The sequence below is a fragment of the Sarcophilus harrisii genome, chromosome 4 (assembly GCF_902635505.1).
Source record: "Sarcophilus harrisii chromosome 4, mSarHar1.11, whole genome shotgun sequence".
NCBI lineage: Eukaryota > Metazoa > Chordata > Mammalia > Dasyuromorphia > Dasyuridae > Sarcophilus > Sarcophilus harrisii.
Window position 1 is genome coordinate 453,141,919 of NC_045429.1, and position 18,697 is coordinate 453,160,615.

Sequence of the window (18,697 nt, forward strand, 5' to 3'; positions counted from 1 at the left end):
ATTGGGAGCTCTAGGAACAACTGGGAGAATCACTTTTCCAGTAACAGGAAAAGGGGGAGGGGTCTTTAGGGGGAAGGACAGAGAATTCGTTTGATGTGTTTAGCTTCAGGTGTCTCCTGGACACCCAGTTCCAGGTAGCAGAGAGCCTGATGCAGCGGTGAGGAGCTTGGGGCTGGATACGGGAGCTAATGAGCTCACCAACTGAAGTGGGGTAGAGGGAAGGGGGCTTAAGTTTGGGGTCCTCCTGGAGGATCCAGCAAAGGAGGCTGAGGCGCACTAAGATGTGGGGGCCACTGAGTGAAGATTGGGGTTCCAGCTTTACTGCAGGCATCAGATGTAGTTTTGACTCTCAGCTTGGGCTACAGAGACCCCCTCTCAGCCTGTCTTCTCCTAGGGAGAGGTGTTGATGGGACCCACAGTTAAGTGTTGAGGAGTATGGGACATGGGCTGAAGAGTCCACCTATTTTCTCTAACAGCCTTGTGGGATTTGTACCTGGAGAGCAGCAATTCAAAAAAACAAAAATTAAAAATTAAATTAAATGTTATTTGATTTTAATTATCTAAATTTATTTTATTAATTTAGTGTTTAAATTAAAAATTAAAACATATTAAAATATGAGAAAAATAATACACATCAAACCACTTCCGTATCAAATTGATTTAAAAACGATATATCAATGGCTACCGAAAGTGTTGAGGTCTAGATTTGGGGACCTAAAGGGGTTAGTTGAGGGTCTAGTGGCAGGTTTGGGGTACAGAAAATCAAACAGAGCTCCCCTGCAGCCCCCCTGAATTTGGCGCAAGGATACGGTGGTAAATGAGATCTAGTAGAGGCGTGAGTCCCCAATAAAAGCATTTATCGGCCCGAGAGCTAGATTGATAAAAGAGGTTTATTGTTGGGTTTGGAAGTAAGGAGATAGGTGAAGGGAGAGCTAAGGAGGGCACCGGACAGAGGGGCCAGTGGACAGAGGGTCCTCACAGGGTGGCATGTTTAGGACCTCTGCAAAGAAGGGGGTCCCAGCGTGGCCCTTTTATAATGGGAGATTTAGCTCGAGGGGCCTGTGGGTGTAGCCCCAAAATTGGCTCAGATCCGGTGGGGCTGGGACAGGCCCCAAAGGGACCAGGATTTGTGAAGTAAAGGGTAATTACATTCACCTGGGGGGGTTGGGAGTCACAAAGAAAGGAAACTTCCCCACATCAAAAGGATATTTACTAAAATCGATCATTAATTGTCTGGGAGGGGCCCAGGGGGCAGATGTCTTTATGAAACAGCAATAGGGAAGAGAGAGAAAACAGTAGAAGCGACCTAGTAAAAACAGCTCGTGGAAGTGGCAGTTGGGCCAACAAGCATTCAGATGGGAGAAGAGAGAAATTGTAAGAGGTCCCAAACCGCATGCTAGCGCCCCCGGGGGATGGTTCCCCTTTTCAGTCCCCATAGGGAGGAGCTTTTGCTTTCTGTAGAATGACTCCTAATAGTTCATGGGAGCAAATGGGAAGTCTCCCACTTGATTTTTTTTTTCTCCTAAGGCATTTGGGGCCAAGTGACTTGCCCAGGATCCCACAGCTAAGAAGTGTTAAGTGTCTGAGGCTAGATTTGACCTCAGGTCCTCCTGACTTCAGGGCTGGTGTTCTATCCACTGCCCCCTCCCATTTGCTTTGAAAAACAATCCCATTTCCCAGCCCTTTATGGGGGAGCCATCCCTAGCTCATGGGTTGGCATCAATATGTCAGTAAAAAATTCTTTGGCCAACACCATTCCGGACAGCAGCAAATGTAGAAGACAAAGCAAAAGCTGGGTGAATGATGTGGCTTTGAAAGGGTTGGAAACCCTTGGAAAATTCTCTGTATCCCGGCTCACGTTAAGGAAGCGGGGTTCCCCCCAGCGTCGGCCCCCTCTCGGGCCCGCTGCGGTTGGGAGAAGGCAGACCCCGAAAATCAGGTCCCTTTCCCCATGAGCTTTCCCGGCCTCCTGCCCTTCCCTTTGAGGGAAGTATCTGCCTTCTGAAGCCCATGATCTGTGTGCCTTAAAACTAGGAGAAACTGGCACAGGGGTTTTCAGAGCCTGGCCGGTGCCCCCCAGGGCTTCCCTCTCCAAAAGTTGGGATCCCAGAATAAGCTGTCAGGTCCCCACAGCTGGCAAGTTCCGGAAAGACTCACCTGAGAGACTCGGGCTGAATCTCAGAGACCACTTGGGAGTCCATGGGGGGGGGGGTATTCCAGTCAAAGCTCCTTTGGGAAACTTTGGAAGAGGCTGCTGAACTCTGGTTAAGTTTTTAAAAAGTGAAAGTGTGAGGAATCACAAAGAAAACAGGAAAGGGGAAAGTTTAGGGAAGATGAGGTCTTATATCCAACCTGGTTCCCATTCTCAGCGAGAGAAATCCTAATTTCCTTCTCTCCAAATAAGCCCCTTAAAAGTCACTTGAGCCCTTCTCTTGATTTCCTGGTGAGCCCCTGAGAGGTTAAGTGATTCTGAATGATTGAATCCCATTAAGAAGCGGAAGGTCTTAGAGGGTAATGGGCCCAGCCCCGTTATCTCACAGATGGGGAAACTGAGACTGGGAGAGGTGGATTGATTTGTTTAAGATTAATGGGATTAAGGGATCTGCCCTGAGTCGTGGGTACCGAGGGACTGGCAGTGTTAGAATCCAGGTCCTCTGACCCTGGAAGCCATTTTCTTTTTCCATGTGACCACGCTAAGTTATTTTAAAGCAGAGGAAACTTTAGGACCATAGCTGAAGGTCCCGGTGCTTAAGTGGTCCTCAGACTCCAGAGCCTGCCCCCTTTCCCACATTTACCTTTCCTAGCCAATTTCATCTAAGAAGATTACTCCAAGCCCCGGTGCCCTGCTCTCCCACCCTCTGTGGCCGGTATTTGGAAATAATCCTTTTCACAAGTTTTCCCCCAGAAACCTCCTGATTGGGCCCTGATCGATCCACTCCCACTTGTGGAATCTGGGATTGGAATTCCAGGACACAAAGAACCCGGCGGGGAGGGAAGGCTCCTGGCTGCGGGCCGGGCCGGGGCCTGGAACCTTGGCTTGGGATACAACTCGAAGTAGTCATTTTGTCCCTGGCTGGCGGAGGTTCTCTTGGTAGCGGTTCTCATTTTCTGTTCCCTCTGTGGAAGTTAGTTTTGACTCTTAGATTGGTCGTGAGAGAAAATTCTAGAAAGCAAGGTCACCCGCTGGGGTCAAGGAGAGAGCATGCAGGGCTGGGGTATGTGGACAAAGAGGAAACGGTCGCTTCCCTCAAGGCATTTTATGGGGCAGAGGAGGATCGCTGCTGTTTAGTCACGTGGGGTTCTTCACGACCCCTTTTGGGGTGTTCTTGGCAAAGATACTGGTTTGTGATTTCCTTCTCTACTCATTTTATAGATGAGCAAACTGAGGCAGACGGGATTAAGCCCGGGGTCCCACAGCTCGCGTCCGAGGCCAGATTTGGGGATGGTCCCTAGATATCAGCTCCCCTCTCCCCTGGCGGGCGGACACCTCGTGGGGGACTCCCCAGGGACCCTGTTTCCCCCACTTAGAAAATTTGGTAGCGGCTTATCTCGGAGAGTAAGTGCTCCAGTGGCCGAGCAGGGTAGGAGATTGCCACAGGAGCGAGCGAGCATTTATTAAGCACCGCCTGTGGGCCGTGCCTCATACTGGGTGCTGGGGGAGACCAGAGTGCAGAGTCCTGGCCCCCGAGGAGTTTATATTCTTAAAAGGGTCCATCAAGGTGCAGGGGAGCAGGCTGCTCGCAAGGGAGATCAGAAAGGTCGGGCCAGCTGTGGAAGATGTAGAGGCGTCACATGGGAAGGAGTGAGCTCTGCGTGGGGCCTTTAAATGTGGCCCAAAAGTTCTGAAGGCAGTAAGACCGGACAGAACTCTGTTTGTGATTGCTGGAAAGAACTGGATCCAAAGTCCAAATTGCTTTACCTACTTGTAGCTCTTAACTGTGAGATCACAGCAAGTCATTTAATTTCTCTCTGCCTCAGTTTCCTTATCAGTAAAGTGGAGACAAAGCTGTGGCTCCGAGATCCTGGCAAGATAACGCATGTGAAGCCCCCTGCGGTCCTTCCAGGACAGTATCGGTCTGGTGATCAATCGGCATGTGCTGGGATTTAACCGTGGGTCCTTGGTTCAGAGCTCGAAGGGGCCTTGGAGCTCATTGAGCACAAGGCTCTCCTTTTAGTGATAGGACCTGAGCACCCCAAGGTTTTCAGTGACTTGCGCAGCATCGGCGGTGAGCGTGGAACCCAGATTGACCTGGTTCGGGGCCCACGGTCAGCCCACTGTCCCAGCATCTGGTCTTCTGGAGTCACTTAGAAGTCTTCCCGGGTGCCAGACACTGGGCTGACCAGTCTGGGCCAGGGGGCTCCCCTCAGGCGGCTCACGCTCCTTGGGGCTTCCTCGGAGTTAACGAGCCCTTGTGTCCGGTTCCGGCATCTGGAACGTGACCCGACTCCTTTAACTTGTTCGGAGACGTGGGATTTCTGGCTCTCGCCTCCAGTGACTAATTATTACTCATTCTCTTTATCTGACGCCAAATCCCTGCCAGGAACAAAGACTAGAACGTTCTTAAGGAACATCGGGCCGGGCCCCACAGGCGCCCGGGCCCCACCGGCGTTCGTTCTGCTTTTGCTCCCCCCGATGGTGGACAACCTGTGTCTGCTTCCCCCATGCCCGTGGGGCGCGCTGGGGGGCCCTCGGGAACACGCGGCCCGGGCGCTTGATCTGGTGACTGGCAGAAAGTTTGTGAGGTCTGCTTTACATCCGTGTGGGCAGGGGCACCCCGGGAAGGGGGCAGGCTGACCCCCAGGGGGCCCAGGGAGAGGGAGGTTTGGGAAGCGAAGGAACGTGGGACCGTAGGCGCTGGCCAGGCGGGGGTGAGCCCTCTGGGCAGCGCCCAGGCCCTCGCTCGGCTCACGAGGAGACAGAGGACTTGCCCAGAGTCACCCGGCCAGTGTCCGAAGCAGGGTTCGGGTCCGGCTCTCCGCTGCACCCAGATTCCTTCCCTCTCCCCGTGCCTCAGTTTCCCCTTCTGGAAAATGACGCCCTTTGCATCCTGTTCTCGAAAACTCAGTGGGAGGGGAGGCGGGGGCGCGGTGTCGGCTCTGGGGGCCCGGATGTGACGTCGGGCAGAGGAAGGGCTGGGACGGGGTGACTCGCGAGCCCTCGCCAGCCCTAGATTAGGGTTCCCGGCCCCGGTGCCTCGGTTTCCTCCTCCGGGAGGTGACAGATTGGGTCGAGCTCCCTCGGCCCGGGCACGTGGCCGCTGAGCTTGGGCTCCGCCATGTTACCTGGGAAGCGAGCTCCCTCTTGTGGCCGAAGCAAGCCTCAGCAAGCAGCCTCCCTGCGCTTGGCTCCCGGCAGCTGTGGGGTTTGTGTTTTTCCTGCGGCTCCTTCACTCTGCTGCGTGCTTCTTCCGCTGCTTTGCGCCCGCTGTCCCCCGGGAGGCCCCGCCCCCCGCCCCAGGGAGGCCCCGCCCCTCCGCTCCCTGCCCGCCCACCCTCTGGGTCGGAGAGCTCCAGGACCGGAGCGGAGCCCGAGGCGGCCCAAGCTCCCAGAACCCGGCTGCACCCACAGGGCGTCCCGGGCCCTTGGCAAGAGCCTCAATGTCCCCCCGCAGGGGGCGCTCTTCCCAGCCCGGCGCCCGTGGGCCCTTCTCCCCCGCACGCCGTGGCTGCGGCCCCAGCTTCCCCCGGGGAGCCCCTCCCGCTGCCGCCCCCGCGCTGCCGCTGCTGCTCTGCCCTCCCACTAACCCCCTCTCTCCCGCAGGACGCTCCTCGGCGCCGCCCTCCCGCGCGGAAGACCTCTCTGTACACTGTTGTTTGCCTGTTGTTTGTTAGATTGTGAGCCTCTCGAGGGCAGAACTGTCTTTTGCCTCTTTTTTATCCTCAGCTCTTAGCACAGTGGCTGGCACGTAGTAGACACTTAATAAGTGTTTATTGATTGATTTATTAAGCGCTTACTATGTGCCAGGTGCTGTATACTCCGCTCAGCGTGGATGCTCCTGGGCCCCTTGTGGGCTGTGAAGACTCGCTCTCGCCATGGCGGGAGCGGGACGTCGGCGGCGTGAGGAGATCCCGCGAGGACGTCGCGGCGGCGTCACGTGCAGCGGCGGCGTCACGTGCAGCGGCGGCGTCACGTGCAGCGGCGGACCCCGGCGCCCTCGACCGTCTGCTTCCGCCGGCCCGGCCGGGCCCAGCCAAGGTCGCCGCAGACTCCGGAGTCGCCCCGGCGCGCCGGGCCTCGCGCCCCGAGGCCAGCCCTGAGTGGATTGATTTGCCCACCAGCAGTCGTTGTGCTCTTTACAGAGACGCCCAGGGCGGAATGGGGAGTCCAGACCCATGAGATTTGGCCCTGGCTGGTCCCCCTCCCGGCCCTGGGACCTTGGGCAAACCTCTCCCCTCTGCATCTGTCGCCTGGGACCGGCCATCCCGGAGGCGCGGGAAGAGCGCAGAACCGGAAGGGGCAGGTCCTGCCCGCGCCGCCCCCAGGCTGTCCCGCTTGGAACCCGCTGCCCCGCTGCTCCCCGCCCCGGCCCGCCTCGGCGCCCGCCGCTGTGCATGCGCCCCGCTTCCGCGCGCCGCCCCCCTCAGACTGGGAGCCCCGCGAGGGCCAGAGCGTCGGCCCCTGCCTTCCCGTGATCCCCCGGGGGGCAGCCTAGGCTTCCACCAGCGCCAGGGGGAGGGGGAGGGAGACGCAGTCCCGTCTGTGCCTTCCCGTGATCCCCCGGGGGGCAGCCTAGGCTTCCACCAGCGCCAGGGGGGGGAGACGCAGTCCCGTCTGTGCCTTCCCGTGATCCTCCGGGCGGGGCAGCCTAGGCTTCCACCAGCGCCAGGGGGGGGGGGAGGGAGACGCAGTCCCGGCCTCAGCCCCTCCCCGGACCCCGGGCAGCCTAGGCTTCCCCACCACAGCGCCAGGGAGGGGAGGGAGACGAAATCCTGTCCGTGCCCTCCCCTGATCCTTCGGGGGGCAGCCTAGGCCCACCAGCCGCCTAGGGAGGGGGAGGAGGCAGAGACGCAGTCCCCGTCTGTGCCCCTCCGATCCCGGGGGCAGCCTAGCCTCCACCAGCCTAGCAGGAGGGAGACGCAGTCCCGTCTGTGCCTTCCCGTGATCCTCCGGGCGGGGCAGCCTAGGCTTCCACCAGCGCCAGGGGGAGGGGGAGGGAGACGCAGTCCCGTCTGTGCCCTCCCGTGATCCCCCGGGGGGGCAGCCTAGGCTTCCACCAGCGCCAGGGGGAGGGGGAGGGAGACGCAGTCATGGCCAGAGGGCTCGCTAAGCTGCCCTGCGCTTTGCAGCCAAAGAAATGGAAACCTTAGGGGTCAGACGGGGGAAATGGCAGTGTCTGGGTTTGAGCCTGGGCCCCTGGAACTCGCTGATGTCTGATTTTCTCCACTGGTCAAAAGCCACTTCTCGGGCTGTGCTTTGTCACCGAGCCCTGGCTCCCCCTTGCCGGGCGACGGCCCCCGGGCTTTGGAGGGCTGAGGCCCTCGCGTCAAGTCACTCCTTGCAGGGCCCGAGGATCTATCTCCGTTTTCCTCGGCTACAGGCACCAAGGAGCCACGGGCCTTTCAGATGAAAGAAGCCGCTTCGGGAGCAATGAGGGCGTCACCGGGCTGAGTAGGCGAGGTGCGCCTACGCGCCAGGCACTGCGCCAGCTGGGATTTTGGACTGTTCCCGTGGATTTTCGATAGGTTCCCAATAAGGAAACCCCCCATCAATGGACCGCACCCTGCTCTGCATCAGGACAGGTTCTGGCGAGCCATGGGCACCGGGAGAGGCTGTTGACGTGTCTCAGGGGCACACGGGTACGGGTTTAGCAGGGCCTCGGCCGGGCGGCTCTCCTTGTCCAACGGGAAGCCCCCTCCCTCAGCCACTCACACGCTCAGAGAGTACCAGAGCTCCCCTGCCCCCGGCTCCCTCAGACGCTGGAGCCCCCGACGGCCACACACAAGGAGGGCTGGTTAAAAGCAGGAGGGATCAGTCCGAATCCCACCTCTGGCCACCTATTAGCTGTGGGCATTTGGGCAAGTTTACTAACCTCTCTCGAGCCTCTTAGTCTTCCTCATCTGTAAAATAGGTATTAAGAGGCAACGGCTCTACAGGTGTTGTGAGGGCCGGATGAACTGTTTGTAAAGTGCTTCTTTGTGAACCAAACACATTGTCACGGCTGCCAAAGCAAACTGCCTGTTGTATCAGACTGTGACCAGAGCTTAGCATCCCTCTTGTGGGTCAGCCTCCGCTGTTCAGATTGTACGGCCCAGCCCCCGGACTGTAGCGACAAGTTCTTGTGTTCTGTTCCCTCAGCCCGCCGGCCGAAGGCCCCGCTGAGCGCTGCTCCCCCTGTCTGTGTGTCCCCCGATGCTGCTGGGGGTTTCTGGTACCGAGAGAAGGGGACGTTTGGCTGATGGGGGGCTCGAAGTGGGTGGCAGCCGCCTCCGCGGGGGCTGCCGGGGGTCCCTCCTCCGGGGAGAGAAGCCGGGGCGCTCCTTGTCTCTGTCTCTCGCTGTTTCTGTCCGTCTGTCTCCTCCCCAGAATGCTTTGGCGATAACACCACCAAAGGAAGGAAGCTGGGGATCAGGAACCGGCTTCGGGGGGGGGGGTTACGTCTCCCCCAAGGCTTGGGGGGGAGTCGGCTGATGGGCAGGGGGGCCCCTGGCTGTTTCTTTCTCCTTCTTGATGATCCCCGATGTTGAGAAAGGATCTCAGGAGGCCTCGGGGGCAGACACCCCGATTCCCTTGGCTTGGGGGCCCATCTCCCCGGGTGCTTCCAGGGCTGACAAGTCAGATTCGTGGCCCCGGCAGAGACCCGTCAGGGCGGCGGGGAGGCCGGAGGGCAGGTGCTGCCACAAACGTCCCCCTGGAGTCAGCCTCTGGGCACCCTGGCTGACAGCATCCGCCTTGGGATCCCCCTCGGACCCTCCTACCCTAGTGAGCTTGGCCCGGGCGCTTAAACTCTCAGGAACTCGGTTTCCCTGATGACGGGGGGGGGGGGGGGGGGGGGGGGCTCACTGTGGGTCCCTTCCAGCCTTTGATCTGACCTCTTTGGGGGGCTGAACCCTTCCTTTTGCTGCTTGAGTTGTAGGTGTCTTCCCCACCCCCTTTTTGGCTAAAAGTGGCCATAGGAAATGAGGACTCGTCCGGGAGTGGTTCCTACATCCTGGGCCTGAGAGCCCTCGGGGTCAGGGAGCCTCAGGGGGGTCCGGGCCCCGCCTTTTAACACCTCCCCTTTGCCTCCCAACAGAGACGCCTCGTGTCGTATTGTGCTGTGTTGTATCGTGTTGTATTGCTCTCAGTCCTCCCTGGGCCTCTTGCTTTCTGGAAATGTTAAAATAAGAAGGGTGGGGGAAGGAAGGGGGCACCGGGCGCCCTCCCTGATGCCCGGGGATCCTCCCGAGCTGTCCCACGGCCTCACTGGGGGGGCCCAAATCGGACGGGGCTCCAGATGGATGAAGGGCACAGAAGGGCCCACCTGGGAGGGGACGAGCTGCCCCCCTGCCCAAAGTCCCAGGGCCCTGGGCACGCGGGTGCCAGCCAGTGGGGGGCGCTTGCTCAGGTGACAAGGGCCTGCCAGCAGACCTGGGGAGGGGACCTTCTGGGCCGTAGAATCCACTCAGAGTCCAGAACGGCCCGGGGCAGCGCCCAGCCCACACTCCTGGGGGCTTCCAGGCTGGGTAGCCGAGGGGCCGCCGGGTTCCCTGCCACGCCGGGCTCTTCTCCCAAAGAGCCCCGGGGGGGTGGTCAGGGAGCATCTGACTCGGTGACATCACAATGATAATCTGAGCCCTGGGACCTCCCCACCAGAACTGAAAACCTCCTTTCCACCCCAGCCAGGCTCCATAAGGGAGGGGGGGTCCAAGGCCCGAGTCCCGGCACGCTGGCACTGGGGGCCCGGCAGCCCGGTAATGTGGCAGCTGTGACAGGAAGCTCGAGGGAACCCCAGGAGACACGGGGCCCCGTAGCCCACCCGCCAAGCCCGCTGGCCCCCCACCCTCGTCTCCGCGACCTGGGCGGCCGACAGCCCTGCTCCCTCGAGCCCCCTCGAGCTTCCCCTGATCAGACGCTCTTTTCCTTTTCTGTATCAGAATTCACTTCCATTTTTTTAAGTGGCGCCAGCTGGTGGCCGGAGGCGGCAGGCGGTGGCGGGAGCGTCAGGGATGGCGCCCTGGGGCACTTGCCAGATCCTGAGGTTCTTGGTGCCTACTAGAATATCAGAGCTGGCAGGAACTCCAGAGGCCATCTGGTCCAACCCCTTCCTTTTTCCGCGGAGAAGGGCAAGTGATGTGGCCACGGTCACGCAGCCGGGCGCCCCCGGCAAGGAGAGAGGGCCTCGTGTGTGTGTGTGTGTATGTGTGTGTGTGACGTCACCCTCCCGGGCGCAGCCCCCCAGAATGTGAGCCCCCCGGGGCAGGGCCTGCTCTGTCCTGTCTGTGTGTGTGAGGCCGCTTCCCCAGCGATGGCAGCTCCGGGCCGGCCCGGCCTCGCTCTCCTCCCAGCATCCCCGGCGCGGACCAGGACTCGGCCTCCAGGGGCTGCGAGACAATCTGACCGATGGATTGGGAGCTGTGGTGTGTGCATTTGCTCATAGATGACGGAGTATTGGACCGCACAGTTCCCCAACCAAGGCCAACATCAGTCGTCAAAGCCCTGGAGCTCGGCGCCCCAGCCCAGCTCGCCGGGAGAGCGAAGAGGAAGCCGAAGACGACGAGTAAGGGGGCTGCGCCCCCCCCAGCCGGAGGTGGCCTCCCGGAAGGAGGCTGGGATGGGGAGGCAGGTGGGCCTCGGGTTCCAGCTCTGCCAGGAAGTGGGGGGCTTGGGCACCTCATCACGGGCCCACTCCCTGGGCCTCTGGGAAATGAAGGGGAGAGATGCGCCCCGGGGGTCATGGAGAGAAAGCCAGCCCGCCTGGGGGCCTCTAGGAGCATCCTGCCCCAGATGAAAGGCCAGGTCCCGAGGAACTCAGACCCTGGGACCCCGCCGGGGCCTTGTCAGCTTTTAATCTGCAGGGAAGAGTTCCCAGGACCCAGAACTGGGCTTTCATTGGCCTGCAGAACTCCCGGGGTAGACTCCCTCCACCAATAGGGATCGGGGCTTCTCTGCGGCTTCCTTGGGCGGGGCAGGCTTTGGGGAGCTCAGGTCTGGGGCAGCCTCTTCCCAACAAGCCCCGCCTGGCTCCTTCCCATCCAAAAGTCTGAATGAAACGGGCTCAAACCCGTAACTTTCCTGGGGGAGCAGCCTTCTGGGCCGAGGCGTGCGCCATCTTGGCGAGGTAGAACCTCGGAGGGGTTCTGGCCCGGTTCCCGAGAAGGGAAGAGGCTGATTCGGGGTCACTTGGCCCAGGAAGGCTCGGGGTCTTTTTGAATCTCAGCATTGTACGGGCAATAGCCGGCTCCAGTCACCGACTGGCCCGATTCCTCGTCTTACCAAATGAGCCTGGGGGGAAGTTCTGGGAGCGAGTGCTGCTCCTTCCAGCCCTGACCTGCCCACTGGAATTCTGTGCTGTCTGGGACAGTTCCACTTGGGGCGGAGGCTTTTCTCTAATGATTTTGTCCTCGTTTTGGTGAGAGTCGAGAGAGACGCCAACTTTTTCCTTTTGTCTCCTCATCCAAACAGCCGATTCGGCCCCAACAGCACCCCCCCCCCCCAGCGGGCGCTTTCCTTTCTCTCCCAGGACCCCGGGGGGCGTTGGGGATGAGGGGGCCACACTGTGCTCTTGGAGACTGGCCGTTTCCAGAAGGGCTGGGCCGGGGCCCTGCCGGCCCCGGTTCTGATGTGGGAGGCCAGGTTGTAGGGTCAGATGTCATTCAGTCCAGTCCCTCCTTGTACAGAGGGGCCCCAGATGTCAACTGGCAGAGCTGGGATTCGATTTCGGGGCTTGTTGTTGATTGTTCTTTCCTTCCCTCCTCGCGTCCTCTTTTTCTGATCTGAATGTGGAATTGTCATGTATTGGGGGCAATGTTCCTTGTTTATGTCTCTTCTGCTTAACAAACTGTGGGGGCCAAGCACACGGCGGCGCGTGGCGTTCGGGGGCGGGGCTGTGGCCGGGCTGTGCCCGGAGCCACCTGGACCAAACCCTTTCTTCCAGCGCTGCTCCTTCCCAAACCATTTTGTGTCTTAGAAGCGAGTCCAAATTAAGGCCTGTAGGGCCCGGCTCTGGAAAAGTCAGAATTCTAGAAGTAAATTGGTTTCGGGGTCTGTCCTGCATCCAGGTAACAAGCTCCTGCCTCCACTTACTACTTGGCTCAAAACATCCCTGTCCTCCCTGTTCCGCTTCCTCCCCCTTCCCTCCCTCACCTTTCCTCCTCTCCTCTTTTCCTTCCTCCCTCTTAGTCCTTTCTCTTTCCTCTTACCTTGCTTCCTTTTTTCTCTCCTTTTTCTGCTTCCTCCCTCTCCCCCTCCTTCCCTCCATTTGTCTCTCTTGTGTGTATGTCTCTCTCCCTCTTTCTGACTTTCTCTGTCAATGTATCTTTTTGTTAATGTCTCTTTTCTATCTCTGTCCCTCTCTGTCTTCTCCCTTTACTATCTCTTTTTCTCTTCCTCTATCTCTGTCCTCTCCTCTCTCCCTCCCTCCCTCTCTTTCTCGCCTCTTTCTCTGTCTCTGTCTCCCTTTATCTTTCTATTTCTATCTCTGACTCCTTTCTTTTATCTCTCTCTTTATCTCTCTCTGTATGTCTTTTCTCTATCTCTGTCTCTTTATCTCCTCTCTCTCTTCTCACAAACATATATATATATATATATATATATATACACATATATATATGTTTGTCTCTTTTTCTGTTTCTGTCTCCATCCCTCTGTGTGTCTTTCTTTGTTTCCTTTCTCTCTCTCTCTATTTCTTTATCTGTCTCTCTTCTCTGTGTCTGTTTCCTCTATTTCTTTATCTCTTCTCTCTGTTTCCTCTCTCTATTTCTCTGTCTTCTCTCTCTCTCCATCTCTCTTTCTGTCTCCCCTCTCTATTTATCTCCATTTCTTCTCTATCTGTGTCTCTCTGATTCCTCTCTATTTCTCTGTCTCCTCTTTGTCTCTCTCTACTTCTTTATCTCTGTCTCCTCTCTATTTCTCCATTTGTCTTCTGTCTCTTCTCTATTTCTTTATCTCTGTTTCTGTCTCTCTGTCTCCTCTCTCTCTATTTCTTTATCGCAGTCTTATTTTATCTCTTATCTGTGTCTCTATCTCTGATTTCTGTCTCCTTTGTCTCTCTATTTCTTTATCTATCTCTTCTGTGTCTCTGTTTTGTCTCTATTTCTTTATCTCCATCGTTCTGTCTCCTCTCTCTCTTTATTTCTGTCTCTTCTCTCTGTTTTCTCTATTTCTCTGTCTGTCTCTCTCTCTCCCAATGCAGGCATCTCTCAGGGAGAGGGGTCGCCCCGTGGATGGGGGAAGGAGTGGCTGCCGTCCCAGGGCCGGTGGGTGGCCCCGGCGCTTTCCGTGCCCCGGCTTTGGCAGCCGAGGGAGGAGTCCTCGCGTTTCCCGGCTGAGCCTTCTTCCTCTGATGTTCTCGTGGGTTTGGAATGGGTGCTTGCGGGTGACTTGCTTGGGGAGCTCCCGGAAGGCCCAGCCTCGGAGCCGAGCCACTGGTGCCTGGTTATTATTGAGAGGGGAGGGAGAAACCAAAGGAGAAAGAAGTGAACTTGCACCTGGAAGGAAGAGTTGGGTACAAATCTTGGACCAATCTTATAACTGTGGACCAGTCAACTAACCTCTGATCCTCCAGTTCTTCGCCTGTAAATTGGGAGGAATGATGGCCACATTTCAGTTTCCTTGCTTTTCTTTGTGAGTGTGTATGTGTGGTCTGTTCAGTTCCTGGGCCAGGGGGTAGGATTCCTCCCCTCCCCCCCCAATGGGAAGGCTGGAAGGGCTCCCGGACCCAGAGGTTGTGTTAAAAGTTAGTTGTTGTCTCACTGTGTAGTTGAAAAGCAGACTGGACGACAGAGATGGCGGCCTCGCCTTGGGTTCCGCAAGGTCAAAGTAAATCCTCATTTTATTTGCCTTGTATTAAGTTCAGAATCTGAAAGAAAAGAAAATGGGGGGGGGCAGCCCACAGGGAACACCCAGCACAGCTGCGGACTGCTGGGAGCGAGGCTGCCTCCAGAGTCGGGGGCTCTCGAGCCTCTGCTGCAAGGAGACGGGCTGAGGTCCCGCGAGCCGCCCCCCACGCCCGCTGGGCACCCACAGCCCATGTCATAATTCTGCTCTTTTTTCTTTGCAGGAGCAGGAAACTTCAGATCCGGAACATCCCCCCGCATCTGCAGTGGGAGGTAAGGCCATTTAACTTGCGTATCCCCCACCCCCGGTCTAGGCTTAGTGGGGAGAGCATCGGTCTGGAAGTTGGGACCCTGGTTTCAAGGCAGGTCTACTCTGTGATCAGGTGGTTTAACCTCCGTGTGCCTCAGTTTCCTCATCTGTAAAAACGACGGGTCCGAGGTGGTGGGGGTCCTTAGGCCCTTCTCTCGTTACTTTGTTAGTTAAGGGTCATCTCTGGGCCCCCCAATGACATTCGTCTTTTACGGCTCCCTCGGGACCTGTCTTGGGTTCGTTGTTGGTCACGGCTGCGGGATTTCTGCAGCTTCTGTCCCACTGTCTCCAAGGCCCCTTTCCTGTCTGATGCCCACCCGCGATTGTGTGACGGGGAAAGGCGTGAGGGGAGGGAGCAGAGCTAGCTTTCTTTTCAGTTTGGGATTGAGGAGACCCGAGATCCCCAAACGGAGGCTGCCGGCTTCGGCCCATCTCTGTGGGCCCCGGGTGAGTGTCCGAGCCACGCCACCCCCCGCCCGGGCTCCTGTCCGAGGAGTTGAGAATACAAGGGTCCCCTTCTTCTCTCAGCCCCCGAGACCTGCCTGCTTCTAAAGCTTCCTGGGGGGAGAGGCTTTAAAGGGCTGGGCTGCCCTGGGCGGCTTCTGGGGCTTGGCCGCTTTGAGGGGTTCCCTCTAAGGCCGAGCCAGAACGAGGGTTAGCAAGGCCGCGGCTCCGGCCCCTTTCTGGGCCTCCCTCCTTGGGGGTCTCGTGCTCAGAGCCAGGGCATCTTTACCCAGAGAGCCCTGACTTCGGAGGCAGAGGATCTCCCTGCTTCCAATGGGATCCAAATTTTTCTGTTCCCTTCTCTGTGAAATTGGGGGGAGGGAGACCGCTGGGGCCCCTCAAGTCCCGGGAAGCTTTAGATCCAGGAGCCTCTGGTTCTGAGCCCAACCTGTGTCTCTGGCCATGGTCACCCCTCCCAGCACAATCCCTGCAGGAGCACCTGCCCACGGTCTGCGGCCCTCGGGGTCAGCCTGGAGGGGGCTGCGGAGGCTTCCTGCTCCTGTCTCCCCCTGGGTCTCTGTCCCTGTTTCTCCCTCCACCCCTATCATGACCCCCCTCTAGCCCTTTTTTCCCCTCCCTTCTCCATCTCTTCCTCCATCTCTCTCTTCACCCCCCCTCCCCATCTGTCTCTGTTTGTCTCTTTCTCTCTGTGTCTCTGTCTCACACTCATTCTTTTCTTTCTCCCCTTTCTTCCTCTTTTTATTTTAGTGCCCTCCCCATCTCTGTCTTCTAAAGTCTGTCTCTGTCTCTCCCCATCTCTTTCCCTTTTCCCTCCCCCCTCTATTTTCTTTCCTTTTACTATTTTTTCTTTTCCCTCTCTTCCCTATTTCCCCCTTTCTCTTTCCCTTATTTCTTTCTCCCTCTCTCCCTCTTTTGCTCTTCCCCACTGCTACTTCCCCCCTCTCCTTCTCTATTTTTCCCACTCACTCTTCTTTCTCCCTCCCTCCCTCCCCTCCCTTTCTCTCTCCATCTCTGCCTCTCACTTTTCCCATCCTGCTCTTTCCCCTTTGCTCAGTCCCTCATTTCCTCCTCTCCCGTTCTCTTTTGCCTCTCCCTCATCTCTGCTTTCTCCCTCTTTCCCATCTTTCCATCTGTCCTCCCTCTTCCCTTTCCCTTTTCCCTCTCCTCTCTTTCCCTTTCCCCACTTGTACTCCTTTCCTCCCCCTCCCATTATCCCCGTTTTTCCCCCTCCTGTTCCCATCTTCCCCTCTCTCTTTCCTCCTTTCCCCTCATTTCTCATTCTCCCTCTCAGCTGTTGCCTATATAATTCCTCTCCCCTTGTGCTACTCTCTCCATCCCTATGTCTTTCTGCTCTCATTCTTCCTCTCTTCCTTTTCCTATCTGCTCATTCTCTCCTGCCTTCACTTTCTCTTCCTGTCCCTCCTTCCGCTAACTCACTCCATCTCTCCCTTCTTCCCCTTCCTCCACCCTCCCTCTCTCTCCCTTCTCTCCTTCTTTCCCTCCCCATGTCTTACTTCCTCTCTCTACCCGTTCCCCCCTTTTCACCCTCCATCTCTCCCTTTCCTTTCTCTTGTTTGTCCTTCCCCTCTTCTCCCTCTCCCACTTTCTCATCTTTCTTTCAGTCCCTCCAGTTTCTCTCTCCATCCGTCCTTCAGTCTCTCCCTGCCTGTTCCCCCCTTCTTCCTTTTCTTCCTGTCTCCATCTTACTCGCTTTGTCTCTTTCTTCCCTCTCCCTCTTTTCATTCTTCCTCTTGCTATCTCTGTCCTTCCTTCTCTCTCCTCCCCCCTCCTATCTGTTCTCTCTATCCTGCTTCCTTCCCCCCTTTCTCCCTCTTCCCTTTCTCATCCCCCTCTCCTCTCCTTTCCTCTTATTCCCTCCCTTCCTCTTTCCTTTTTCCCTTTCTGCCTCCTTTCTATCCCTCAGTCCTTCTCCTTTTCCCTTTCTCTTTTCCTCCCTTCTTCACTCTTTCTCTTCCCCTTGCTATCACTTTCCCTCCTCTCCTGCCTCTTTTTTCTTTCCCCTTCTCCTCTCTATTTCCATCCCCTTTTGCCTCCATCACTCCATCTGTCTCTTTTTACTCTCTCCTTTCTTTTCTTCCTTCCCTCTCTTCCCCTTCCCTTCCTTTCTCCTTTTCTCCCTCTCTCTTTCCCCTTCTCTGCCCCTTTTTCTGTAGGCTTCTCTTCTCCCTGTTTCTTGCTCTCTGTCTCTCTCTCCTCCCTCTCTGTCTCTCCGCCACCTGCCTCTATTTTTTTATTCTCCTCTCCTTTGGTCCTGCCTCTGTCCCCTTCTCTTCATCTCTCCATCACACTCTTTGACTCTTTCCCTTCACTCTCTCCTCTTTCCCTCATCTTTCTTGGTCTACACTCCTATTTTTCTCTCTCATTTCTCTCTCCCCGTCTTCCCCTCTTCCCTTTCTCCTTCCTTCACTTCCTCCTTTCCTTTGTCCCTTTTTCTCCTTCTCTCTTCCCTTCAATGTCCTCCCCTCCCTCCTGTTTCTCATTTGTCCTGCTCCGTTTCTTCCCCTCTCTCCCTATTTCTTGTTTCCCCTGTACGCTTTCATTTCCTCCCATCCCCTCTCCTTCCCTGTCTTTCCTTTCTCCCTCCCTCTCAATTTCCTCCCTTCCCCATTTCTCATTTTCCCCCTCTCCTGTCCTCTCCTCTCCCTGTTTCTTGTTTCCTTTCTTCCCCTCTCCCTCCCTGTCTTTCATTTCCCCCTCCTCCCCTCCTTTCCCTCTCCCTATTTCTCATTCTCCCTTCCCTTCTTACTCTCTACTCCTTGTCCCCATCCTCATTTCCCTCATCTCCTCCCTCCCCGTGTTTCATTTCTTTCCCCCCTTATCTCTCTCTCCTTCCTGATTCCCCTCCTTCTCTCTCCTCTTCCCCATTTCCCCCTTTTTGTCCTTATCCCATGTCTGCTCTTCTCTCTCCTTTTTTCCTTCTCCCCCCTTCTTTCCTCCTCTCTCTGCCTCTCCACTTCTCTTTTCCTTTTCTACCTTCTCCTTTCTCTCCCTCCATTTTTTTATCCATCTTCCCCTCCTTTTATCTTACTCCCATGCTCCCTTTTCTTTTCTTTATCCTTTGTCTTTTCCCCTATTTCCCTTCCCTTCCCTTTTCTGTCTCGATTTCTCTCCTTAATTCCCCTTCACTGCCTCTCCCTCCCCACTTTTTTTTTCTGTTTTCATTTTTCTCCTTTATTTTCCCTCTTCCCTCCCTCTTTTCTCTTCCCCTCACTCTTGCCCCCACCCTCTCTGTCTCTCTCTCAACATTGCCCCCTCCATGTCTTTCCTCCTTTCCACCATTTGTTGCTTCCTCATTCCTCTCCCTTTTCTCTTCTCTCACATTGTCATTTTCTATCCTTCCCTATTTCCTTTTCTTTCTCTCTCCCCCCTCTCCTTTTTCTTCAACCCCTCCTTCTCTTTCTCTCTATTTCTGTCTCTGTCTTTCTTCCTCTGCTCTGTCTCTCTTGTCTGTCTCTTCTGTGTGTCTCTGTCTCTATCTCAGTTTCTCTCATTTGTCTGTGTCTCTGCCTCCCCCCCCCCCATCTGTCTCTGCTTGTCTTTCATTTTTCTCTTTCTCCCTCGTCTGTCTGTGTCTCTGCTTCTGTCTCTTTCTCTCTCTGTCTCTCTATCTGTTCCTGTCTGTCTCTTTTTCTGTGCCTCTGTCTATCTCTCCTCTCTTGTCTGTCTGTGTCTCTGCCTCTCTCTCTTCCTCTGCTCTCTGTCTCTTTTGTCTTTCGTTCTTTCTCTCTCTGTCCCTGCCTCTCTCTGTCTCTTTCTCTGTATCTGTCTAGGTCTCAGTCTCTGCCTCTGTGTGTGTCTCTGTCTCTGTCTCTCTCTTTGTCTCGTCTGTCTCCTCCCCCCCCCCACCCCGGTCTTTCTACCTCACTCTCCTGCCCTCCCCTTGTCTCTCCCATTCTTTCTCCTCTTCTTCCCCTTTGTGCCTCCAGC

At 56.6% G+C, this 18,697-nt stretch overlaps 1 protein-coding gene across 1 annotated transcript in view; it reads left to right on the top strand.

Annotated features, from left to right (window-relative positions):
- Positions 1-18,697, top strand: part of IGF2BP2 (insulin like growth factor 2 mRNA binding protein 2) — an 87,858-nt gene that overhangs the window by 51,644 nt on the left and 17,517 nt on the right. Inside the window, exon 3 of the mRNA XM_031968755.1 lies at positions 14,199-14,247. Coding sequence (XP_031824615.1) covers positions 14,199-14,247 — 49 coding nt within the window. The remainder of the gene's footprint in view (positions 1-14,198; positions 14,248-18,697) is intronic.